Here is a 20029-nt window from a genome sequence, read left to right on the forward strand (position 1 = left end):
TAGCATTATCAGTGCGCCCTTCCTTACAGGTTTCTTGTCTTTGGTGATGGCTACATCACTTTCTTCATAGAATGGACCAAGGTAACTCAGCTGTAAATACTGAACATGAAGAATAACAAGTAATCGAAACAATAATGATTACTAGGATTTCTTAAGGTCCAAGTCGAGGAAGAGAGGGACTCCCCTTGGCAGGTCATGGGAGGGTGGGAGAAAGTGAGTTGCTGGTCGTGCCCACAAGGAGAGCGCAGGTCGCTTCGCGAGGCCACACCAGGCAGCCTCCTCGCTTCATCAGTTGCACGGTGCGCGCTGCCCGGTGCTAAGCCTTCGTTCTTGTTACATAAATGGAAGAAGCCGAGCAACGACTCCACGACATTTTCGGCAGAGCTGAAAAGCTCGGGATACCGGCCGCGGAAGTCCTCCGGCTGGGCGCCACCAAAAAGTTGCTGGCCCGCAGGCAGGCATCTCGGCATGCGGTTCTCTCCTTCCTAGCCGGGATCTTATCTGTCACTCTAGCCCTCGTCTATCAGTTGAGTCTCCACACACACCAAGGCTTCTCTCGAGCATGGCTCGCGTGGCAGCATCAGGATCTCCACCATCAAATGGTAAGTCAGCGGCTAGCCATGCAATTTCCCTTCTATGAAATCAGGCAAAGATGCAACAGTTGAGGACGAGGAGGGGTTAATGGAATGGAAGGACCTTTGGGTGGGAATAATGTAAGTCACATTATCTTGGGAGGACGATGGAATTGACATTTTGTAGAGGGTGTGATGAATTGGAAATTATCTCTGAGTGAACTAAGCACTTCCATAACACGTTATTTACAATTAGCACAGGCTACCTTAATTTGAAACCATTAAAAACAGAGTATACACATAGGCTTTTAGATCTCTCCTTGTTCCTGTTACCCTCGTGGCCGAGTTCATTAGATAACTTATCTCCTCTCCATTCACCGCACACGAATCCCACCGAAGACTGTAAGTAAGTACAATATATTCATTCTTAACTTAGTCTTTTTGTCTCTATACGAAAACCCGCATATCATTGTTTACAACTGATTGCGCCAGCATTTTCGATATTTTCATATATTTTGTTACTTCCAGCTTGTGCATGAGATGTGCGCAGTTCTCCACTCATCCTCCACTCTCGTACAGTAAAGTTGAACTGAAAACTGAGTGTTTCAAGGCCATCTTTGTCCACGAACTCATGTTATTGCAATTTCTACAACGTAATTCGATTTTTCTCACATGACTACCATCCTGGAAGAATGCGCTTTTCTAACAAGTAAGAACTGCGCTCAGCCGGCAGGCGTAGCACAGGGCCAAGGTGATGACGCCGGTCTTCTGCCAGTTCGAGGCCGGCCACAGGCTTGGGTGTTGGTGTTGTAATTGGTTACAGGTTCATCTCATTACATCTGGTGCCAGAGTACTGCAGTAAATAAGACAATATCAAAAAGAAAAGTAATCCGGGCTAAGTTGCTCAGATTGTAGAACGCTGGCTTTCTGGGTCGAAATTGACTGTTTGGATTCCAAATTAGTCCGGCATAAAGGAAATCCTGTGGGACGAAATTCCGGCATGTCGGCACCTCCGATAGCCGTAAAAGTAGTTAGTAGGACATAAAATCAATAATATTATTGTTATGATTAAACATAAGCCTAAGTCGAACAAGACTGAAAACGAGTTTTTCTAAAGGAGAAAAGAGTAGGCCTACTCCGATCTAATTTCCTGTTCCCACCCACCATTTAATCTTCATAGGTTTGTTCTCAAACGACATCAGTTAAGTTTCAGAAATTCAAATTTTCATGTCATACTCGCGGCATTTCTTTAAATGTTCCACCGTCCTTAGTGGCGTAGACAGTTAGCAGCTGTCCTTCTGTTACCAAGATAGTGGATTCGGTCCCGACTGAGGTTTCTGGCATTTGCGGGTGCTGAAATCCAACAACCTCCAGCACGTCAATGAACTCCAGTGGGACGAAATTTCGACACCTCGACGTTATTCTATTCTTTTCAAGAGTTTATGATATTAGATCCATACTAAGCTATCAACGTAAGCCAAACTGTTTGCTATCCTTCCGCTCAACTTATTCTCAACCTGTCCTTGTATCACTTTCAATAAATGACCCATGTCAACTGTAAACAATAAGGATGGAAGACTGCAGCCCTGCACGACCTCTGTAATTGCTTTGAACAAAGATCTCATACATACATACATACATACATACATACATACATACATACAACCGGGCGAGTTGGCCGCGCTGTTAGGGTCGTGCAGCTGTGAGCTTGCATCCAGGAGACAGCGGGTTCGAACCCCACTGTCAGTAGTCCTGAACATGGTTTCCCGAGATTTCCCATTTTCACACCAAGAAAATGCTAGGGCTGTACCTTAATTAAGGCCACGGCTGGTTCCTTCCCACTCCTAGGCCTTTCCTATCCCATCGTCGCCATAGGACCTATCTGTGTCGGCGCAACATAAAGCAAATAATAAAAAAAACATACATATTCATTATGGACTGTTATGCCCTTCAGAGCTCAGTCTACAAGCCTCTGTGAACTAACTAAGCACCTTCAAAATCCTCTTTGTGCCCTCGTTCAATTCCACATTTCGTATCAGTCATTAAAAACTGAGCCTAACCGTCTTCGCCTTATCTCCGCTACATTTACCCTCAATTGCCAGCCAAGTCCATTATTGTCCAAGGTAACCTACCATCCTCGATTCGCCCCACATAACCTCACCACCGAAGCCGGTTTATGCTTACAACTTCCTCCGTCGAGTTCAAACTTAGCCTTTGTCTCCTCATTCCGAGCACCCTCCTGCCATTATTCATATCTGTTTGTACCAACAATAAGTTTCGCTACCTTTATGTCTGTTACTTGCAACTTATAAATATCCTGAGTACACCCAACGTTAATTCCCGTACAGAAAAATCGGTTTGAGTACAGGCCGATGTAAAGTTAGTTTCGTCCAAGAACTCACTTTCAATACGCTTGATCGTAACTGAGAACTCGCTACGTTAGCTCTGCTGCACTTTAATTCAGTTTCTCTTAGTATACTATCGTACTTTGTCGCCTTCGGTTCAGAGGGCGCCGGGTTCGATTGCTGGCCGGATCAGGGATTTTAACCTTATATGGTTAATTATCCTGGCTCAGGGACTGTGTGTTTGTATTGTTCCCAACATCCCTGCAACTCACAAACCACACACAACACTATCTTCCCCCACAGTAACATGCAGTTTCAAATACACGGCAGATTCCGCCCAACTTCGTTGGAGGGTCTGCCTTACAAGGGCTGCACTTGGCTACCAATAGCCACATGAAATTATGATTATTGTTATTATTATCATTAGGCCTATTACTATTGTACTGGAAGAATACACTTTCTTTATCTGACATGACCGGGCGAGTTGGCCGTGCGGTTAGGGGCACGCGGCTGTGAGCTTGCATCCGGGAGATAGTGGGTTCGAATCCCACTGTCGGCAGCCCTGAAGATGGTTTTCGGTGGTTTCCCATTTTCACACCAGGCAAATGCTGGGGCTGTACCTTAATTAAGGCCACGGCCGCTTCCTTCCAACTCCTAGGCCTTTCCTATCCCATCGCCGCCATAAGACCTATCTGTGTCGGTGCGACGTAAAGCAACTAGCAAAAATATATATATATATATATATATATATATATATATATATATATCTGACATGATATCACATCGTCCAGATTGTCAACAGTTTTTATTGTCTTTAATCATCTACCTCCAATTCCATAATCTCTCAGTATAACAAAGAGAGTTGCTTTTTATGCTAAATTATAATAAAGGGGGAAAGCTCAGCTCCTCGGCTGAATAATTAGCATAGTGGTCTTCGGTTCATAGAGCCCCGGATTCGATTACCCGCCAGGCCGAGGACTTAAGCCTTGTTTAGTATGTCTTCTAGCTCGGAGAGTGGGTTGTTTGTGATCTTCCTATTGCACATATTCGTTTACGTACAGCATGTCACACAACCAACCACCATAGAATCATGCAGTGGTGAAAACATTCATCCAGGTAGTGTTGGCGTCAGGAGGGGCATCTGACCGTAAAATTGAACTTACTCCACATTAGTGCCGACCCTTGACGATTGGTAGAAATGCCAGGAAAGAATGCATTAGTGAAATGGCAATCACTGCTAAACGGAAAGCAGTAGTACTTTTGAACGGAATCCCTACTTTTCATTCTGTATCTTGGAAAATAATAATTAAACGTGTTTCATGTTGGGAAATTCTTTCGTACGCGATTATACGGGCTTCTAACTAAACTGTTCAATATTTTCTGTGAGATGCTGACCCTTTCTTCTACAGTTTTCTCTGCGATATCCTGTGTGAGCTAGCAATTGCTCACTTCAGGACTGGTTAGTTTATTTCAGTGTGGTTAAGAGTTAAAAGGCACGAAGCCATTGCTCAACGGATGAAGTCAGAATGGGTAAAAGGACAGCGTCCCTGTATATTGGCATAAAAGACGTGCTGAACTATACATTATACCACGGTACCTCAAAACAAGCTTCTCTGATGATGGCGGAGTTTTTTTAATACAGTCATGCTGAAGAAGTAGTCCTTGTTGCTTTAGTACAAAATGTCCCTTTAGTTGGAGTGAAAACTAATAAATATAATAGGCTTGTGTAGTTTATACTGAAACGTTGGAGACCACATGAACTACCACCACTCTTCATCAACTCTTATCAGACTTCTATTCATATCAGTCTCCTAAGATTATCAGTCTCAGATACGTTTCAGTCCACAACCCATATGAGATACCTAACCTTATCAATCCAATAGTGTTTTCAATAATCAACCTTAACCGTGTAAAACCCTATCAGTCTCCTATCCTTATCAGTCACTATCGAAACCTACCACCTTCCTACCCTTATCAGTCTCCTAACATTATCAATCTCCAGCCTTGCCATCTTCCTAACCTTATCAGTCTTCTACACTATCAGTCACAACCCATATGAGATACCTAACCTTATCAATCCAATAGTGTTTTCAATAATTAACCTTAACCGAGTAAAATCCTATCAGTCTCCTATCCTTATCAGTCACTATCGAAACCTACCACCTTCCTACCCTTATCAGTCTCCTAACATTATCAATCTCCAGCCTTGCCATCTTCCTAACCTTATCAGTCTTCTACACTATCAGTCTCCTATCCTTATCATTTTCATACTCTTATCAGTTTTCTACCCTTATCACTCTCCAACTTAGCACCTTCCTACCCTTATCAGCCTCCTATGCTATGCTTCCCTTATCCTTATCACCATCATACTCTTATCAATGTCCTATCTTTATCAGTCTCCTATCCTTATCACCATCATACTCTTATCAATGTCATATCCTTATCAGTCCCCTATCCTTATCACCACCATACTCTTATCAATGTCCTATCCTTATCAGTCCCCTATCCTTATCACCATCATACTCGTATCAATATCCTATTCATATCAGTCTCCTATCCTTATCACCATCATACTCGTATCAGTTTCCTACCCTTCTTATCACTATCCAAACTTACCACCTTCCTAATCGTATCACCATCATACTCTTAGCAATATCCTATCTTTATCATACACCAAGCTTATCACCTTTCTACCTTTATCGGTCTCCTACCTTATGAATCTCTGGCCTTACCATCGTCCTACTCTTATCAATCTCCTACACTATGAGTCTCCTATCTTTAACACCCTCATATTCTTATCAGACTCCAACCTTACTACCTTCCTGCACTATCAGTATCCTATCAGTCTCCTTTCCTTATCAATCCATTATCTTTACTACACTTATCAGTCTTTTATCCGTATCAGTGTCCTACCCTTATCACCTTCCCTTTCTTGTCCATATCCTACATTTCTCAGCTAGCGGATCATCACTCTCCTCTGCGTAACAGTGGTGTTAATTGAATATTAAATTAACTAATTCCGTAAATTGTGTGTGTGCTGTAGGCTACGCTAATCTTATGTGTATCCAAGGAATAGAGCATCAAGAGCGTTAATGTACAAATAATGACATTCCTTTCATTACTTCTTCTAAATATATATCGAGAATCTCAAAATGATGGGGTTTGTTGTTGTTATTACACTGTACACGAACAAGCTACTGTGCACTGAAAACGAGGCTGTATTTCACTAGACGTCTGAACGTTACACTGTACACCGTTATTTGAGAAGTTAACCAAATGCCGAGCATATTGCGGTAGAAGTGCGTGATATGTCAACTCGCCAAAATGGCATGAAAGTTGACGTGAATGTGGCGAAACAGCGTCGAGTCCTTCCGGTAAACACCGTGTGTTACATTTAGGCCCGGTTGTATAAAACATTTGATCTGAGTTTAACGAGAAAAAATGGCTGCCAGTCAAGTTGAACTTCGATTTTCCGTTGTATAAACGCTAATCTACGATCATCTCGTCTCGATCTAAGTTCAGATTTGACTGCTGAATATTCGTCGGTTAATCTCATTGAACCTAGATCATTATCGTTCATATTAAACATTGAACTAGCCCTGAAGACTTGAGAAGTGTTTCCTTGAATCGTATCAGCGTAAGAATACCGCGCCTTAATAATATCGAGATGAGTTATAAATATCTTGAATGCTAGTAGTTAAATAATATTGCTAAAGATCGCTCGATTTTTACAGAAGTGAGGTTATGTGAATATCATATAAACAATAGCCTACTGCCATACCAACACGTTGTTGTTACTTAGTTTTATGATACTGCTTCAATAATGAATTGTTTTAAATTTTGTTTCAAGTTTACAAAACAAAGCAACTGTGTAATATATATATATATTCTTTAGCAGGGATGTCAGATTATTCCGACTTTTCGTCTGATGAAGAAGAGTTGATTTTACGATGAGCTCCTCGCGTCTTTCGGTACAGACGGAATCCGATGATTGAAATAAGTGATCAAATGTTCAAAATGAGATTTCGTTTCTCGAAAGATGTTGAGGAACGACTGGAACTGAAGTTAAGGGACACACTACAAAAACCTACTCAAAGAAATTATCCCCTGTCACCCATGCGTATGTTTTATGCTACAAGAAGTTTTCAAATGGTTGTTGGAGATCTCTTTAAATTGACAAGTCAACGGCTTTCTCTTTCAACTGTGATGTCACCATATCGGTTCTTTTATTTTCTATTATATGTTTGTACCTCGATAGTACAATATCCACCAGATCGTCCTTTTATTTCGGTGTGAAATTCGCAGAACGCTCCTTTGAATTTCCTTCCATGTTTACTTCGCGAGATTTCAATATTTCTTCTTCTTCTTCTTCTTCTCCTTCTTCGACAGTCAAGGCAGTTTCGTATTTCATTTGTTTACAGTCACGGCCAGGTCAATCCCGCCATTTATGTATTATCCAAAGGGCCGAGCTATTTCGTATTTCATTTGTTTTGCGGTGTTGCCACGTCCACTTTTTTGAACTCCGATTACATTTGAACTACACATGTGTGAACCGAATTCAGTTTTATACAACGCGATGAAGTCGTAATCTCAGTTCATTTTCAGAACTAAGTTCTTAATTGATCTCCAGTCAGATGTCTTTATACAACCGGGCCTTATTCAACTATCACAGATTGAAAGGTTTATCACAACTTACTAGCTCATCGCAATAACTAACGCTCCATGATAGCTGCGTAGTTCGGAGGTTCAACGTTTGAACAGCACCTCTAATGGTGATTATGATTAACCTATGTTCGTCTCCCATCTCTCACCAACAAATACCGGTTTTGTGTTTTATTTGTCGTCCCGGGGCACTAGCTCTGAGGACAATATACAGAGTGATTAAGAATAAATGTGACAAAGCTTAGTATGATGTGTGGAATGCCAAATTGATCATTTTTCAAGAGGGGAAATGCGTGATTTGGACACTATGGGGGTTCAAAGTTTGAAAACAATTCGGGAATGGTATTGGGCGTGCATTCCATATGTCCAGAAACCTCCACGCAATCAACCAGAGCATCACGACGTGCATTAATTTACATAAGAGGTTCGAGTTGTTGACCTCCAACATGATAAGTAGGGCTCGGAAGTTCATGCATTTGCATGTTTCTTTTTAGGGGTTAAAATATATGCGTATACATTATGTGCACGAATTATGGAATTTTTTAGTCATTTGAACATTATTTTATGGTGCATATAACTGCACATTTTCGTGATTTTGATAAATGCATCATATTTTAATATTTTAGCGTCTATGTGGTATATTTTAATCAGTTTAATGGTTTTCACGGTTTTTTAAATCAGCTTTTTTCATCTGGTTGATGTTGGCAGTAATGTTGCGCATGATGATGCAACTTGCCATGTGGTGAGAAGTTTTATGTCACGCAGTGAATCCCCTGTTTCATCATCTACCCTCACGCTTTGTGCTTAGCTGTCGATTGAGTCGTGTAACGGTGTTGTGAACTGGTTGTGACCAAACTATGTTTCACGTATAAAGTGTCCTTTAAAATGTTCTTTACATGCCGAAAATAAGAGCAACTTCGAGTTGTAGATTAACTAATTTACAGAAGGAGTTTTCAGGTGACTTAATATCTACAGATAATAGGGTTCTGTTCTGTGGAGCGAGTGAGAAAACTATAGGGAGTGAGAAAAGATTTCAAATAGTTCAACGCATAAACACAGTAAAACATAAGGAGAATTTAACTAGCAAACTCGCAAATACAGAGCCTGTTCAAAAACAACTATTAGAGTGTTTAGGAAGTAGAATTAGTGAATTTTCTTACGACTTGTGCCAAGCAATTTTAGCTGCTGATGTTCTCTTGTATAAAACATTTTCTTGCCAAATACACTCGACAAGATGTACCTGAAGCAAGTACATTGCGTAAGACTTACGTAGGACGTTGTTACAATAACGTATTGTCAATTTTACTGTAAAAATTGAATTAGCGGATCAGTTTGTGTGGTTGTCTATTGATGAAACCACTGATCCTGGCGGCCGATTTATTGCTAATGTAATTGTGGCGCCTTAAATAAGGAACAAAGGACGATACAATATCTTCTGAATGTGTGTGAATTGCCGGCCACTAACAATGTAACTGTAACGGTGTGTGATGGACTCACTGAAACTATTATGCCCATCTGGAATCTAATACGACCGGCTGCTTTTATTTGTTATCGATGCAGGAACTTATATGATAAAATCAGGACAAACACTGAAATGCATTTTTTCTGACTTAATTCATATAACTTGTGTGGCACATGTTCTTGATCGCATTGCTGAGACAATGCGCAGTTATTTCCCATTGGTAGATCGATTTGTGGCCGGTTCAAAGAAAATTGTTGTTAAATCTCTTTCAAGGTCAAGTTGTTTATATCAACAGCACCCAATATCCCACTTCCTTCTGCGCCAGTGTTTACACGATGGCGAGCATGGCTGGATGCAGCTTTGTATTATGCTCAGCACATAACAGTATTCAAAGTGGTTGTTAATTTATTGGATTCGAATGAAGGCGCATGAATACAAATAGTGCAAAATATTCTGTCAGGCACTGAGTTAGAAGAGAATCTTGTTTTTATAAATGCCCATTTTTCTTTTTTGCCAATCGCCATAACGTTACTGGAAGCTGTAGGATCTCCCTTAAAGGAAATACTTACTGTTTTCGAAAAAGCGATATCTAATCTAAATTCTGCTCCTGGTAGTATAGGACAGAAAGTGAAAAACTAAATTAACTTCAAAAAATCCTGGTTATAAACAGTTGTGCGATATTCGAGACATCCTCGAAGGAAAACCGTCTGCCACACAAGAGACTTGTCTCTTTCTGTGGAGCAGTTATCATAATTTAAATATGCCCCAATAACATCTAGTGATGCCCCACTGTCGGCAGTCCTGAAGATGGTTTTCCGTGGTTTCCCATTTTCACACCATACAAATGCTGGGGCTGCACCTTAATTAAGGTCACGGCCGCTTCCTTCCCACTCCTAGCTCGTTCCTGTCCTATCGTCGCTATAAGACCTGTGTCGGTGCGACGTAAAGCAACTTGTAAAAAAAAGTTCCGTTGTTTTTAGCTATATCTTTCAAATCTGCATACCCTTCGAGCTAAATACAATTTTGTATAATACTAGAATATTAGATTCCATAATTTCAAATCTTTAAGTTACTGCGACTTAAAAAGTGCTCTGAGCTGCCGGATGCATATCATTACGACTAAAAAGTTTTTTTGTTGCGTCTGTTTGATAAAAAGACGTAATAACTAGACTGAAATGCCTTTGAAGTGACTGATTCTCATAGGAATTAACTGGCACTTGTGATCTGACCAATACGACGAAGCGCGCAAAACTCGGCTTCAGCAAGCAAGCGCTTTGCAGTACGCGTCGTCATAATTATATAGACTACATTATTTGTGTGAAAATGGGAAACCATGGAAAACAACCTTCATGGCTGCCGAGATTGGGGTTCGAACCCATTATCTCCCGAATGCAAGCTGATAGCTAAGTGACCCAAGCCACACAGCCACAGACATCTTCGTTATGTTATTCTGTGCTCGTCGAGTGTTACTATGGAACGTATACAACAATAGACGATGACCTAGTTTCAACGGAGGCAGAAACGGGTAACGAAATTGAAAGCCTAGAGAAGAATAAGAACCACAGAGACCGAGAAGAAGAAGAAGAAGAAGAAGAAGAAGAAGAAGAAGAAGGAGAAGAAGAAGAAGAATAGTCCATCTCAACACAGAGTGATACTTTAGAAATCAGAGCTGTGAACATATTCTACGAAGCTACTAAAAAATGTAGGGGAGGGTACGCTGAAATTTTGACACAAGTTACGAACATACAACTGTGTGTATTGTGCAAACAGGAGAAGGCAGACAAAAAATATTCACTGTTATCCCTAAGTGAGGACACTTGATGCATACTGTACGTACTGTATTGTAGTTGTAAGTTTCACTGTAGCAGCTAAAACTCTTTTATGGACTGTAATATTGTATTTATGCTGTAGGCCTGTGTTTCTCACATTTACACTTTAATGTCAGGCTTAAAACTAAATATGTGCAATATACATTGATCCTAATTATGTTCTACATAATTTTACATCGCATATGAATGATGGCATAAAACTCGATGAAAATCGACCAAGCTGTAAATCGAACCTGGGGTCCTCAGAACCGAAAGCCAGTATGCTGACCATTATTTTCACCAGCCGTTTATTCTATGCTTCGATATTTACATTGCACACATGAACCATTCAGCCAGAGTGCCGGACATTTTTGTCACGTAATGCCGTAGTAATAAAAATGACCGACGGGTGGCAGTAAACACCGGTAAATTTCCAATAAAGGAGACGATATAGATACAGGAGAATTACTTCTTGTGGTGACACTGGAACACTAATTGATCATTCCTTATATTACATATCAGACACAGCATAGCGTACCGTTACATTATAGAGTAGACTCCTCTCAGGTTGTCCTTATGGACTACTAATACTCTCACGAGGGTTCAGGTCTTAATTAACCCATTTGCACCCAGTACCATGGTAAAAGAGGTAAATGTTACCATTTTAAAACTAACAATTATTATTTTATTATTATTATTATTATTATTATTATTATTATTATTATTATTATTATTATTATTATTATTATTATTATTATTAAATCCGTTTCTCCTCCAGGGTTCGTTTTTCCCACGGACTCAGAGAGGGATCTCACCTCTACCGCCTCAAGGTCAGTGTCCTGAAGAGTGAGATATTTGGTCGGGCACACAACTGGGAAGAAGGACAGAGGCGGATATTTAACATTAAAAAATAATTTTAGCACCTTCTAGCTTTATTACTATTAGTGGCCTCACTTGTTATGCTGAACAGGGGCATTGTGGGGGATGGGAAGATTGAACGGGAGAGGCAAGAAGGCGATCGTGGCCTTAAGTAAAGTACCATCCCGGTATTTGCCTGGAAAGAAGTGGGAAACCACGGAAAAGTCACTTCGAGGGTGGCTGAGGTGGGAATCGAACCCTCTTCTACTAAGTTGATCTCGCGAAGCTGAGGGGACCCGTTCCAGTCCTCGTACCACTTTTCAAATTCGTGGCAGAGCAGGGAATCGAACCCGGGCCTCCGAGGAAGGCAGCTAATAACACTAACCACTACTCCAAAGAGGCGGACATTTAACATTTAAAAAATAATTTTAACACCTTCTAGCATTATTAATATTAGCATTTTAAAACCTTTCATGGTCGAAGTGATATTTCGAATGGGGAATTTGATGTTATACTGTAATATCAACGTAGGGCCTATTAGCTGCTGCATTTTCTAGATTTTTTTTCTTTCTTTCTTTTTTTCTTTCTTAATTCGTTAATCCTCCAGGGTTGGTTTTTCCCTCAGACTCAGCAAGGGATCCCACCTCTACTGCCTCAAGGGCAGCGTCCTGTAGCGTGAGACTTTGGGTCGGGGATACAACTCGGGAGGAGGACCAGTGCCGCTCCAAGCGGCCTCACCTGCTATGCTGATCAGGGACCTTGTGTGGGAATGTGGACATCGGAAGGGATAGACAATGAATAGGGAAGGAAGCGGCCGGGGCCTTAAGTTGCTGGAGGTGAAGTGGGAAACCACGGAAAACCAGTTCTACGATGGCTGAGGTGGGAATCGAACCCACCTCTACTCAGTTGATCTCCCGAGGCTGAGTGGACCTTGTTCCAGCCCTCGTACCAGTCTTCAAATTTCGTGACAGAGCCGCGAATCGAACCCGGGCGTCCAGTGGTGGCAGCTAATCACACTAACCACTACACCACAGAGGCGGTATTTCGCAGATTTTCCCTGTTTAATTTCAAGATTTTCTCTTTTTTCTTTGCTATATGCTTTACGTCGCACTGATACAGATAGGTCTTATGCACTGATCTCTATACCTGGATGGCTGGTAGCTTGGGTAGCAGTAAGCCGAATAGAAGATGACTGGCGTAGTAAGATGGCAGTGAGCGCATGGTGCAGTAGACCACGAGGAGCGCGCTTGCTTTGTTTATGCTTAGTTCAGTGACGCCAGGCCTCTTGATTGCAGTTCCACGAGTGTTCTGTGCTTTCTTATTGCAAAGTAAATAGTGTATTTTACGAATTTAGGTTCGTTGCCTTGTAGTATACTTTTGGATTACAAGATTCAATTTAAATATGTATGTGTTTATCTGAGTCCGCCTCTGTGGTGTAGTGGTTAGCGTGATTAGCTGCCACCCCCGGAGACCCGGGTTCGATTCCCGGCTCTGCCACGAAATCTGAAAAGTGGTATGAGGGCTGGAACGGGGTCCACTCGGCCTCGGGAGGTCAACTGAGTAGAGGTGGGTTCGATTCCCACCTCAGCCATCCTGGAAGTGGTTTTCCGTGGTTTCTCATTTCTCCTCCAGGCGAATGCCGGGATGGTACCTAACATAAGGCCACGGCCGCTTCCTTCCCTCTTCCTTGACTATCCCTTCCAATCTTCCCATCCCTTCACAAGGCCCCTGTTCAGCATAGCAGGTGAGGCCGCCTGGTCGAGGTACTGGTCATTCTCCCCAGTTGTATCCCCGATCAAGAGTCTGAAGCTCCAGGACACTGCCCTTGAGGCGGTAGAGGTGGGATCCCTCGCTGTGTCCGAGGGAAAAAGCCGACAGATGATGATGATGATGTGTTTATCTGAAATATGAATGAAGAAACATTCTACGGGGTATGAACATACCGCAGTGTTCATCTTATGGATGTACAAACAGAACCGATCAGTAGAAGGAGAAATCATTTAATCGGGGAGTTTTATACTGTACATAAGAATCTTCCTAGGGTAGTGTTTTGAGTTTTAGGTTTATTGTATCTTATTTCGCATATTCCGGGAGCAAAATGGCAATTAATTTTTGTAGGTTTCCTTTCTCGAGACCCGAACATCTAAGATCATCGATTAGGAGTATCAGGCGGGAGAATTGGGAGCCTTCTAAAACAGCTGTTCTCTGCTCGGATCACTTAGAGGAAGACTGTTTTGATAGAAATGGACAAACTGTACACCTTAGAAGTGATGTACAGCCAACTGTTTGCAGTTTTACTGAACATTAACTGCAAGTAAAAAAATTACTTATATTTTTTTATTTCTCGTAATTAAACTGACGGTTTTGATGAAATAATTGACGTGACCTTATAACAATCTTAGAAAATGAAGTCTGGGGGAATTCTAGACCTTATTTACATCAGTAATAATTATGGGTGGGAGAAGGGAAAGTGTGGTGGGTGTTTGGGGCTATCCCATTATCCAATTCGTGGTATTTGGGACTCTTTTAACTGATGTTACATATATCTGATGATGACTATCAATATCGCTTTGCTAGCTGAATTTAATTAAAGAGGTCTGTAATAGTAAATTAACCTGCAGGTAATGTGATATATTGACAAGTTTTGAATATTTGCTGGTTTTATAAATGTGTACATTTGCTTCACTGATATTTTAATTTGATAATATGCGCGTTATTTAATAGAAACAGGAATTCATTATCAAGCACCGATTATGGTATGTCGAATCTAGGCCTGTATAGTGAGCTACTTTTATAGGTACATCATTTTAAGAATGCATAATTTCGTGGCATACATGTATACAATTTACGGCAATGTTTCCAGAAACTGGCTTTCACTTGTATTGTGTTACCGATCGCTAATTGCATGTATTCAGCACCTAAGTTAATATTTGTCGGCCGTTATTATACACTCATGTTTATTGCTATCCCGGAGATTTAGTGACCTCGGAATGACGTGTCAGTGATCCCAATGTCCTTATGCTTTGAGTGAACATGTCTGTATATTTTTAATTATTCCAATGCGCCATTAATTGCGACATAAAATTGACTATATTATCATTGCTTCCCCATAAGGAGAGCTCTAGGTTGGGTACGCCAACATGGCGAAACGCGCACTCAACTTGGCGTACTTTCTCCTGCAGCGGAGACCTGCCATCAGCGATCCATGTATAGAGATCAGTGGTCTTATGGCAACGATGGGATAGGGTTAGGAATGGGAAGGAAGCGGCTGTGGCCTTAATTACGGTACAGCCCCAGCGCTTTCCTGGTGTGAAAATGGGAAACCACGGAAAACCATCTTCAGGGCTGCTGACAGTGGGGTTCGAACCCAGTATCTTCCGGATGCAAGCTCACAGCTGCGCTCCCCTAACCGCACTGCCAACTGGCCCGGTGGGATAAAAAATCTAAAAGAACTTATAACATGTACAATAAGTGGAATTGTGAACATTGACAAACATGTAAAGATATTATGGAACACCTCTACTTGCATTTAGAAATCAGTATTCAATTACAAGTAATGAAGATCATTTTTTCCGTATTCAAAGAATCTTAATTTATAATAATATATAATAATAATAATAATAATAATAATAATAATAATAATAATAATAATAATAATAATAATAATAATAATAATAATAATATAAGAAATTTATAGGTTGAGTTAAAATAAATTTCTTATATTATTATAAATCAGTATTCAAGGTAATAAGTAACTTTATTTTGTCATTTGGGCACACCCGTTTAAGGGGGACTGCTCCCTAAAACTTCCTTTTTAAATACCATGTTAATGGCTGTTCCAGATCTTTGGAGTGCTTACTCTTGGATCCCAAAATGATTTGACAGTATTCACATCACAAATATGTCTAAAACGTATTTGAAATATGTACTGCATGAGAGGGCGTGGCACATTGACAGCTGCCTAAGATAGTTTCTGATTTCTATCACCATCAAACACGACCATCTTCACATTTTCTTTTATATTCCAATTTTCGCTCTTTGCATTTCGCAGACATGTAGGAATTCTAGTAAGAAAACCCTGCACTAATTAGGAAATAAACATTTTATTGAGAGGGAAATCCATGAGAGTTTGCCTTTTTTCATTTTATAGCAATTCTGTTGGGTTATGTTTATATAAATGACTACCAATGTAAGTTGTTATAGTTGTGAATATTATATTAGTGTACACTGTAGAAATGCCTGCCAGAGAGTAGGAGCAACATGGGGTCTCATTTTGTAAATAGTAAATGCGAGTAGTAAATAGTGTAAGTAGTGGAATGTACCATCGTCTTGAAATTGCAAGAAGCCCTAAAAAAGGAGGAAGGGGAAACATGTGGTCTGGAGAACTTTAATGGCTATGTGTCTTTAACTAGCAATTACTTACTATAATTTGACTAAAATCCATCTTCCCGTAAGTTTTTCTTCTAACTTCAATGCCAACTTTTAAAACCAAAATATTAATCCATCTCGGTGAAATTTTTTTTGTTATTTGTTTTACGTCGCGCCGACACAGATAGGTCTTATGGCGACGATGAGGCAGGAAGGGGCTAGGAGTGAGAAGGAAGCGGCCGTGGCCTTAATTAAGGTACAGCCCCAGCATTTTCCTGGTGTGAAAATGGGAAACCACGGAAAACCATCTTCAGGGCTGCCGACAGTGGGGCTCGAACCCACGATCTCCCGGATACTGGATACTGGACGCACTTAAGCGACTGCAGCTATCGAGCTCGGTGGTGAATTTTTTTAGGAAGTAACCATGAGGTATCTGCATTCTTATATGTTTTAATATTATAGGACATGTAGTTTTTCTATTTTATTATGAAATTTATGTACAGTACATATCATTAAGACAATTTAATTTTGAAATTTCGAAAGAAATGTCTGAAAGTAAATGAATAAAATTTCTCATAAAATGAATGCATAAAACTGTTGCACTGTGTCTTGTAAATGTACCTAAAGATCTGGAATGTAAAATATGAGGTCTGAATACCAAACGGTGGTTTTCACAAATGCCTTAAAATCATATTAAAAATTGAAAATTCAAGAAGAACCAGTGAAGTTCTGGACATCAAAACTTGGCCATTGCTGCATATTTACGTGATAAACATTCTTCTTCTACCGCTTTTGACACTCTTGTGGGGTCGCCGTCGCACATGTGGGTTTGGCCCTATTTTACGGCCGGATGCCATTCCTGTCGCTAATCCTATGAGGAGGGATGTAATCACTATTGCATGTTTCCGTGGTGATTGGTAGTGTGGTGTTTTATCTGAATCTGAAGAGGAAAGTGTTGTTTGGAACAAACACAAACACCCAGTCCCCAAGCCAGAAGAATTTATCAAACGTGATGAAATCCCCGACCCGGTTGGGAATCGAACCCGGGACACTCTGAATGGAAGGACTAGACGCGGACCATACAGAAAAGTAGTCAGACATATTTACGTGATTCGCATGATTTCAAAATTTGCTTGAAATCTACTAAGTGGACGGAAAGTTCAGTTTTCGCGTGGAGTCTTCTCTTTCAAGAGTTTAACACAAATTATGTCAATGTTACTTTATTTTACATTATTACACTGACATTCACGATAATATGGACTTCGTCATTTGAAGTACTCACTGCGAGTTTAACAAACCATACATTTCGTAGAAAGTAACAAGACAAATGCTTAGAGGTGTGACCAAACTAAAAATAAGGCTCGTTTAGGTTTTGAGTGGGGATTCTGATGTCACGTGAATTTTGAAATGAAAAATCCCGCAGCACGGGTCAACCGGGATTCGAACCCAACCTTCCGCGTGAGAAGCCAGCCGCTAAGCCAGTAACCCACCTACGCACGCGTAAAACTATTTGAAGAAACGTCAGACCCTGAACCAGCCTTCTGATTTGAGGTCATTTGAAAGAACTGTATAATACGGACACACGTCATAACTTTTTTTTTCTTACATACGAGAATATCCGACAAAAATATACCTTCCTTCTTACTTCGCAGAAACACATACATTTCACTTTTGGGCTGAATTTCGCACTTTATTGCTGATTAAAAGACCACAATAGTCAGTCTCTGTGGTGCAGTGGTTAGTGGGATTAGCTGCCATCCCCGCAGGACCAGGTTCGATTCTTGGCTCTGCCACGAAATTTGAAACGTGGTATGAGGACTGGAATGGGGTCCAGTAAGCCTCGGGAGGTCAACTGAATAGGGGGCGTTCGATTTCCACCTCAGCCATCCTCGAAGTGATTTTCCGTGGTTTCCCACCTAAATCAAGGTCACGGCCCTTTCCTTCCCTTTTCCTTACCTGTACCTTCTACTCTTCCCATCCCTCGCAAGGCCCCTGCTCAGCGTAGCAAGTGAGGCAGATTGGGCGAGGTACTGGTCCTCCTTCCCGGTTGTACCCCAACCAAATATCTCACGCTTCAGGATACTGCTGTTGAGGCGGTAGAGGTGGGATCCCTCACTGAGTCCGAGGGAAAATCCAACCCTGGACAGTAAACTGATTAAATAATAATATTAATAATAATAATAATAATAATAATAATAATAATAATAATAATAATAATAATAATAATAATAATAATAATATCCGCCTCTGTGGTGTAGTGGTTAGTGTGATTAGCTGCCACCCCCAGAGGCCCGGGTTCAATTCCCGGCTCTGCCACGAAATTTGAAAAGTGGTACGAGGGCTGGAACGGGATCCACTCAGCCTCGGGAGGTCAACTGAGTAGAGGGGGGTTCGATTCCCTCCTCAGCCATCCTGGAAGTGGTTTTCCGTGGTTTCTCACTTCTCCAGGCAAATGCCAGGATGGTACCTAACTTAAGGCCACGGCCGCTTCCTTCCCTCTTCCTTGTCTATCCCTTCCAAACATCCCTCCCCCCATAAGGCCCCTGTTCAGCATGGCAGGTGAGGCCGCCTGGGCGAAGTACTGGTCATCCTCCCCAGTTGTATCCCCGACCCAGAGTCTGAAGCTCCAGGACACTGCCCTTGATGCGGTAGAGGAGGGATCCCTCGCTGAGTCCGAGGGGAAAACCGACCCTGGAGATAAACAGATTACGAACGAACGAACGAATAATAATAATAATAATAATAATAATAATAATAATAATAATAATAATAATAATAATAATAATAATAATAATCATCATCATCATCATCATCATCATCTGTTTACCCTCCAGCTTCGATTTTTCCCTCGGACTCAGCGAGGGATCCCACCTCTACCGCCTCAAGTGCAGTGTCCTGGAGCTCAGACTCTTGGTCGGGGGATACAACTGGGGAGAATGACCAGTACCTCGCCCAGGCGGCCTCACCTGCTATGCTGAACAGGGGCCTTGTGGAGGGATGGGAAGATCGGATGGGATAGGCAAGGAAGAGGGAAGGAAGTGGCCGTGGCCTTAAGTTAGGTACCATCCCGGCATTCGCCTGGAGGAGAAGTGGGAAACCACGGAAAACCACTTCCAGGATGGCTGAGATGGGAATCGAACCCACCTCTACTCAGTTGACCTCCCGAGGCTGAGTGGACCGCGTTCCAGCCCTCGTACCACTTTTCAAATTTCGTGGCAGAGCCGGGAATCGAACCCGGACCTCCGGGGGTGGCAGCTAATCACGCTAACCACTACACCACAGAGGCGGATAATAATAATAATAATAATAATAATAATAATAATAATAATAATAATAACTGAGTTGGGAGGTTAAAGTATTCGAATTACTCGTAACGATTACATTCTGAGAAATGTTTACTTATAATCGTTACTTTTTGACAAAATGTAACTTTTACTTGTAATATACTTCTTGAAATGGAATTGCAACTTTTACATTCTAGTAATTGATGTACGCCGCACGGAAGCAGAAATTAAAGAAAATTATGGTGAAGATAACTTTTTCAATTCTACTTCAACAGAAGCAGCAGCTTCATCATTTCTGAATGAGGTACTTTCTTACCTCTCCAGCACTTCCAAGGACATTCCAACGATGTTGCCATTGATGCTTTCACGGCCCGTACTTATAGACATGATATAGGCTTTTGGGCTTATGCCGTGTCAAGAAAATAAGGTGAAATTCTTTACGATTCGCAGAGAAAGTTCAGGACACTGCTGTTGAAGTGGTAGGGGTGGCACCCCTCACTGAGTTCGAAGAAGAAACCAACCCTGGTCGGTAAACTGGTTAAACGGATTAAATAATAATAATAATAATAATAATAATAATAATAATAATAATAATAATAATAATAATAATAACAGAGTTGGGAAGTAAAAGAATTGAATTACTCGTAACTTTTCAAATTTCGTGGCAGAG

At 41.1% G+C, this 20029-nt stretch overlaps 1 protein-coding gene across 1 annotated transcript in view; it reads left to right on the forward strand.

Annotated features, from left to right (window-relative positions):
- Positions 1-310: 310 nt before the first annotated feature.
- The window catches only part of LOC136864277 (uncharacterized), a 459021-nt gene continuing 439302 nt past the window's right edge, over positions 311-20029 (forward strand). The window contains exon 1 of the mRNA XM_067141051.2: positions 311-602. Coding sequence (XP_066997152.2) covers positions 342-602 — 261 coding nt within the window. The 5' untranslated portion in view covers positions 311-341. The remainder of the gene's footprint in view (positions 603-20029) is intronic.

Source organism: Anabrus simplex, chromosome 2 (assembly GCF_040414725.1).
Source record: "Anabrus simplex isolate iqAnaSimp1 chromosome 2, ASM4041472v1, whole genome shotgun sequence".
Classification (NCBI taxonomy): Eukaryota; Metazoa; Arthropoda; class Insecta; order Orthoptera; family Tettigoniidae; genus Anabrus; species Anabrus simplex.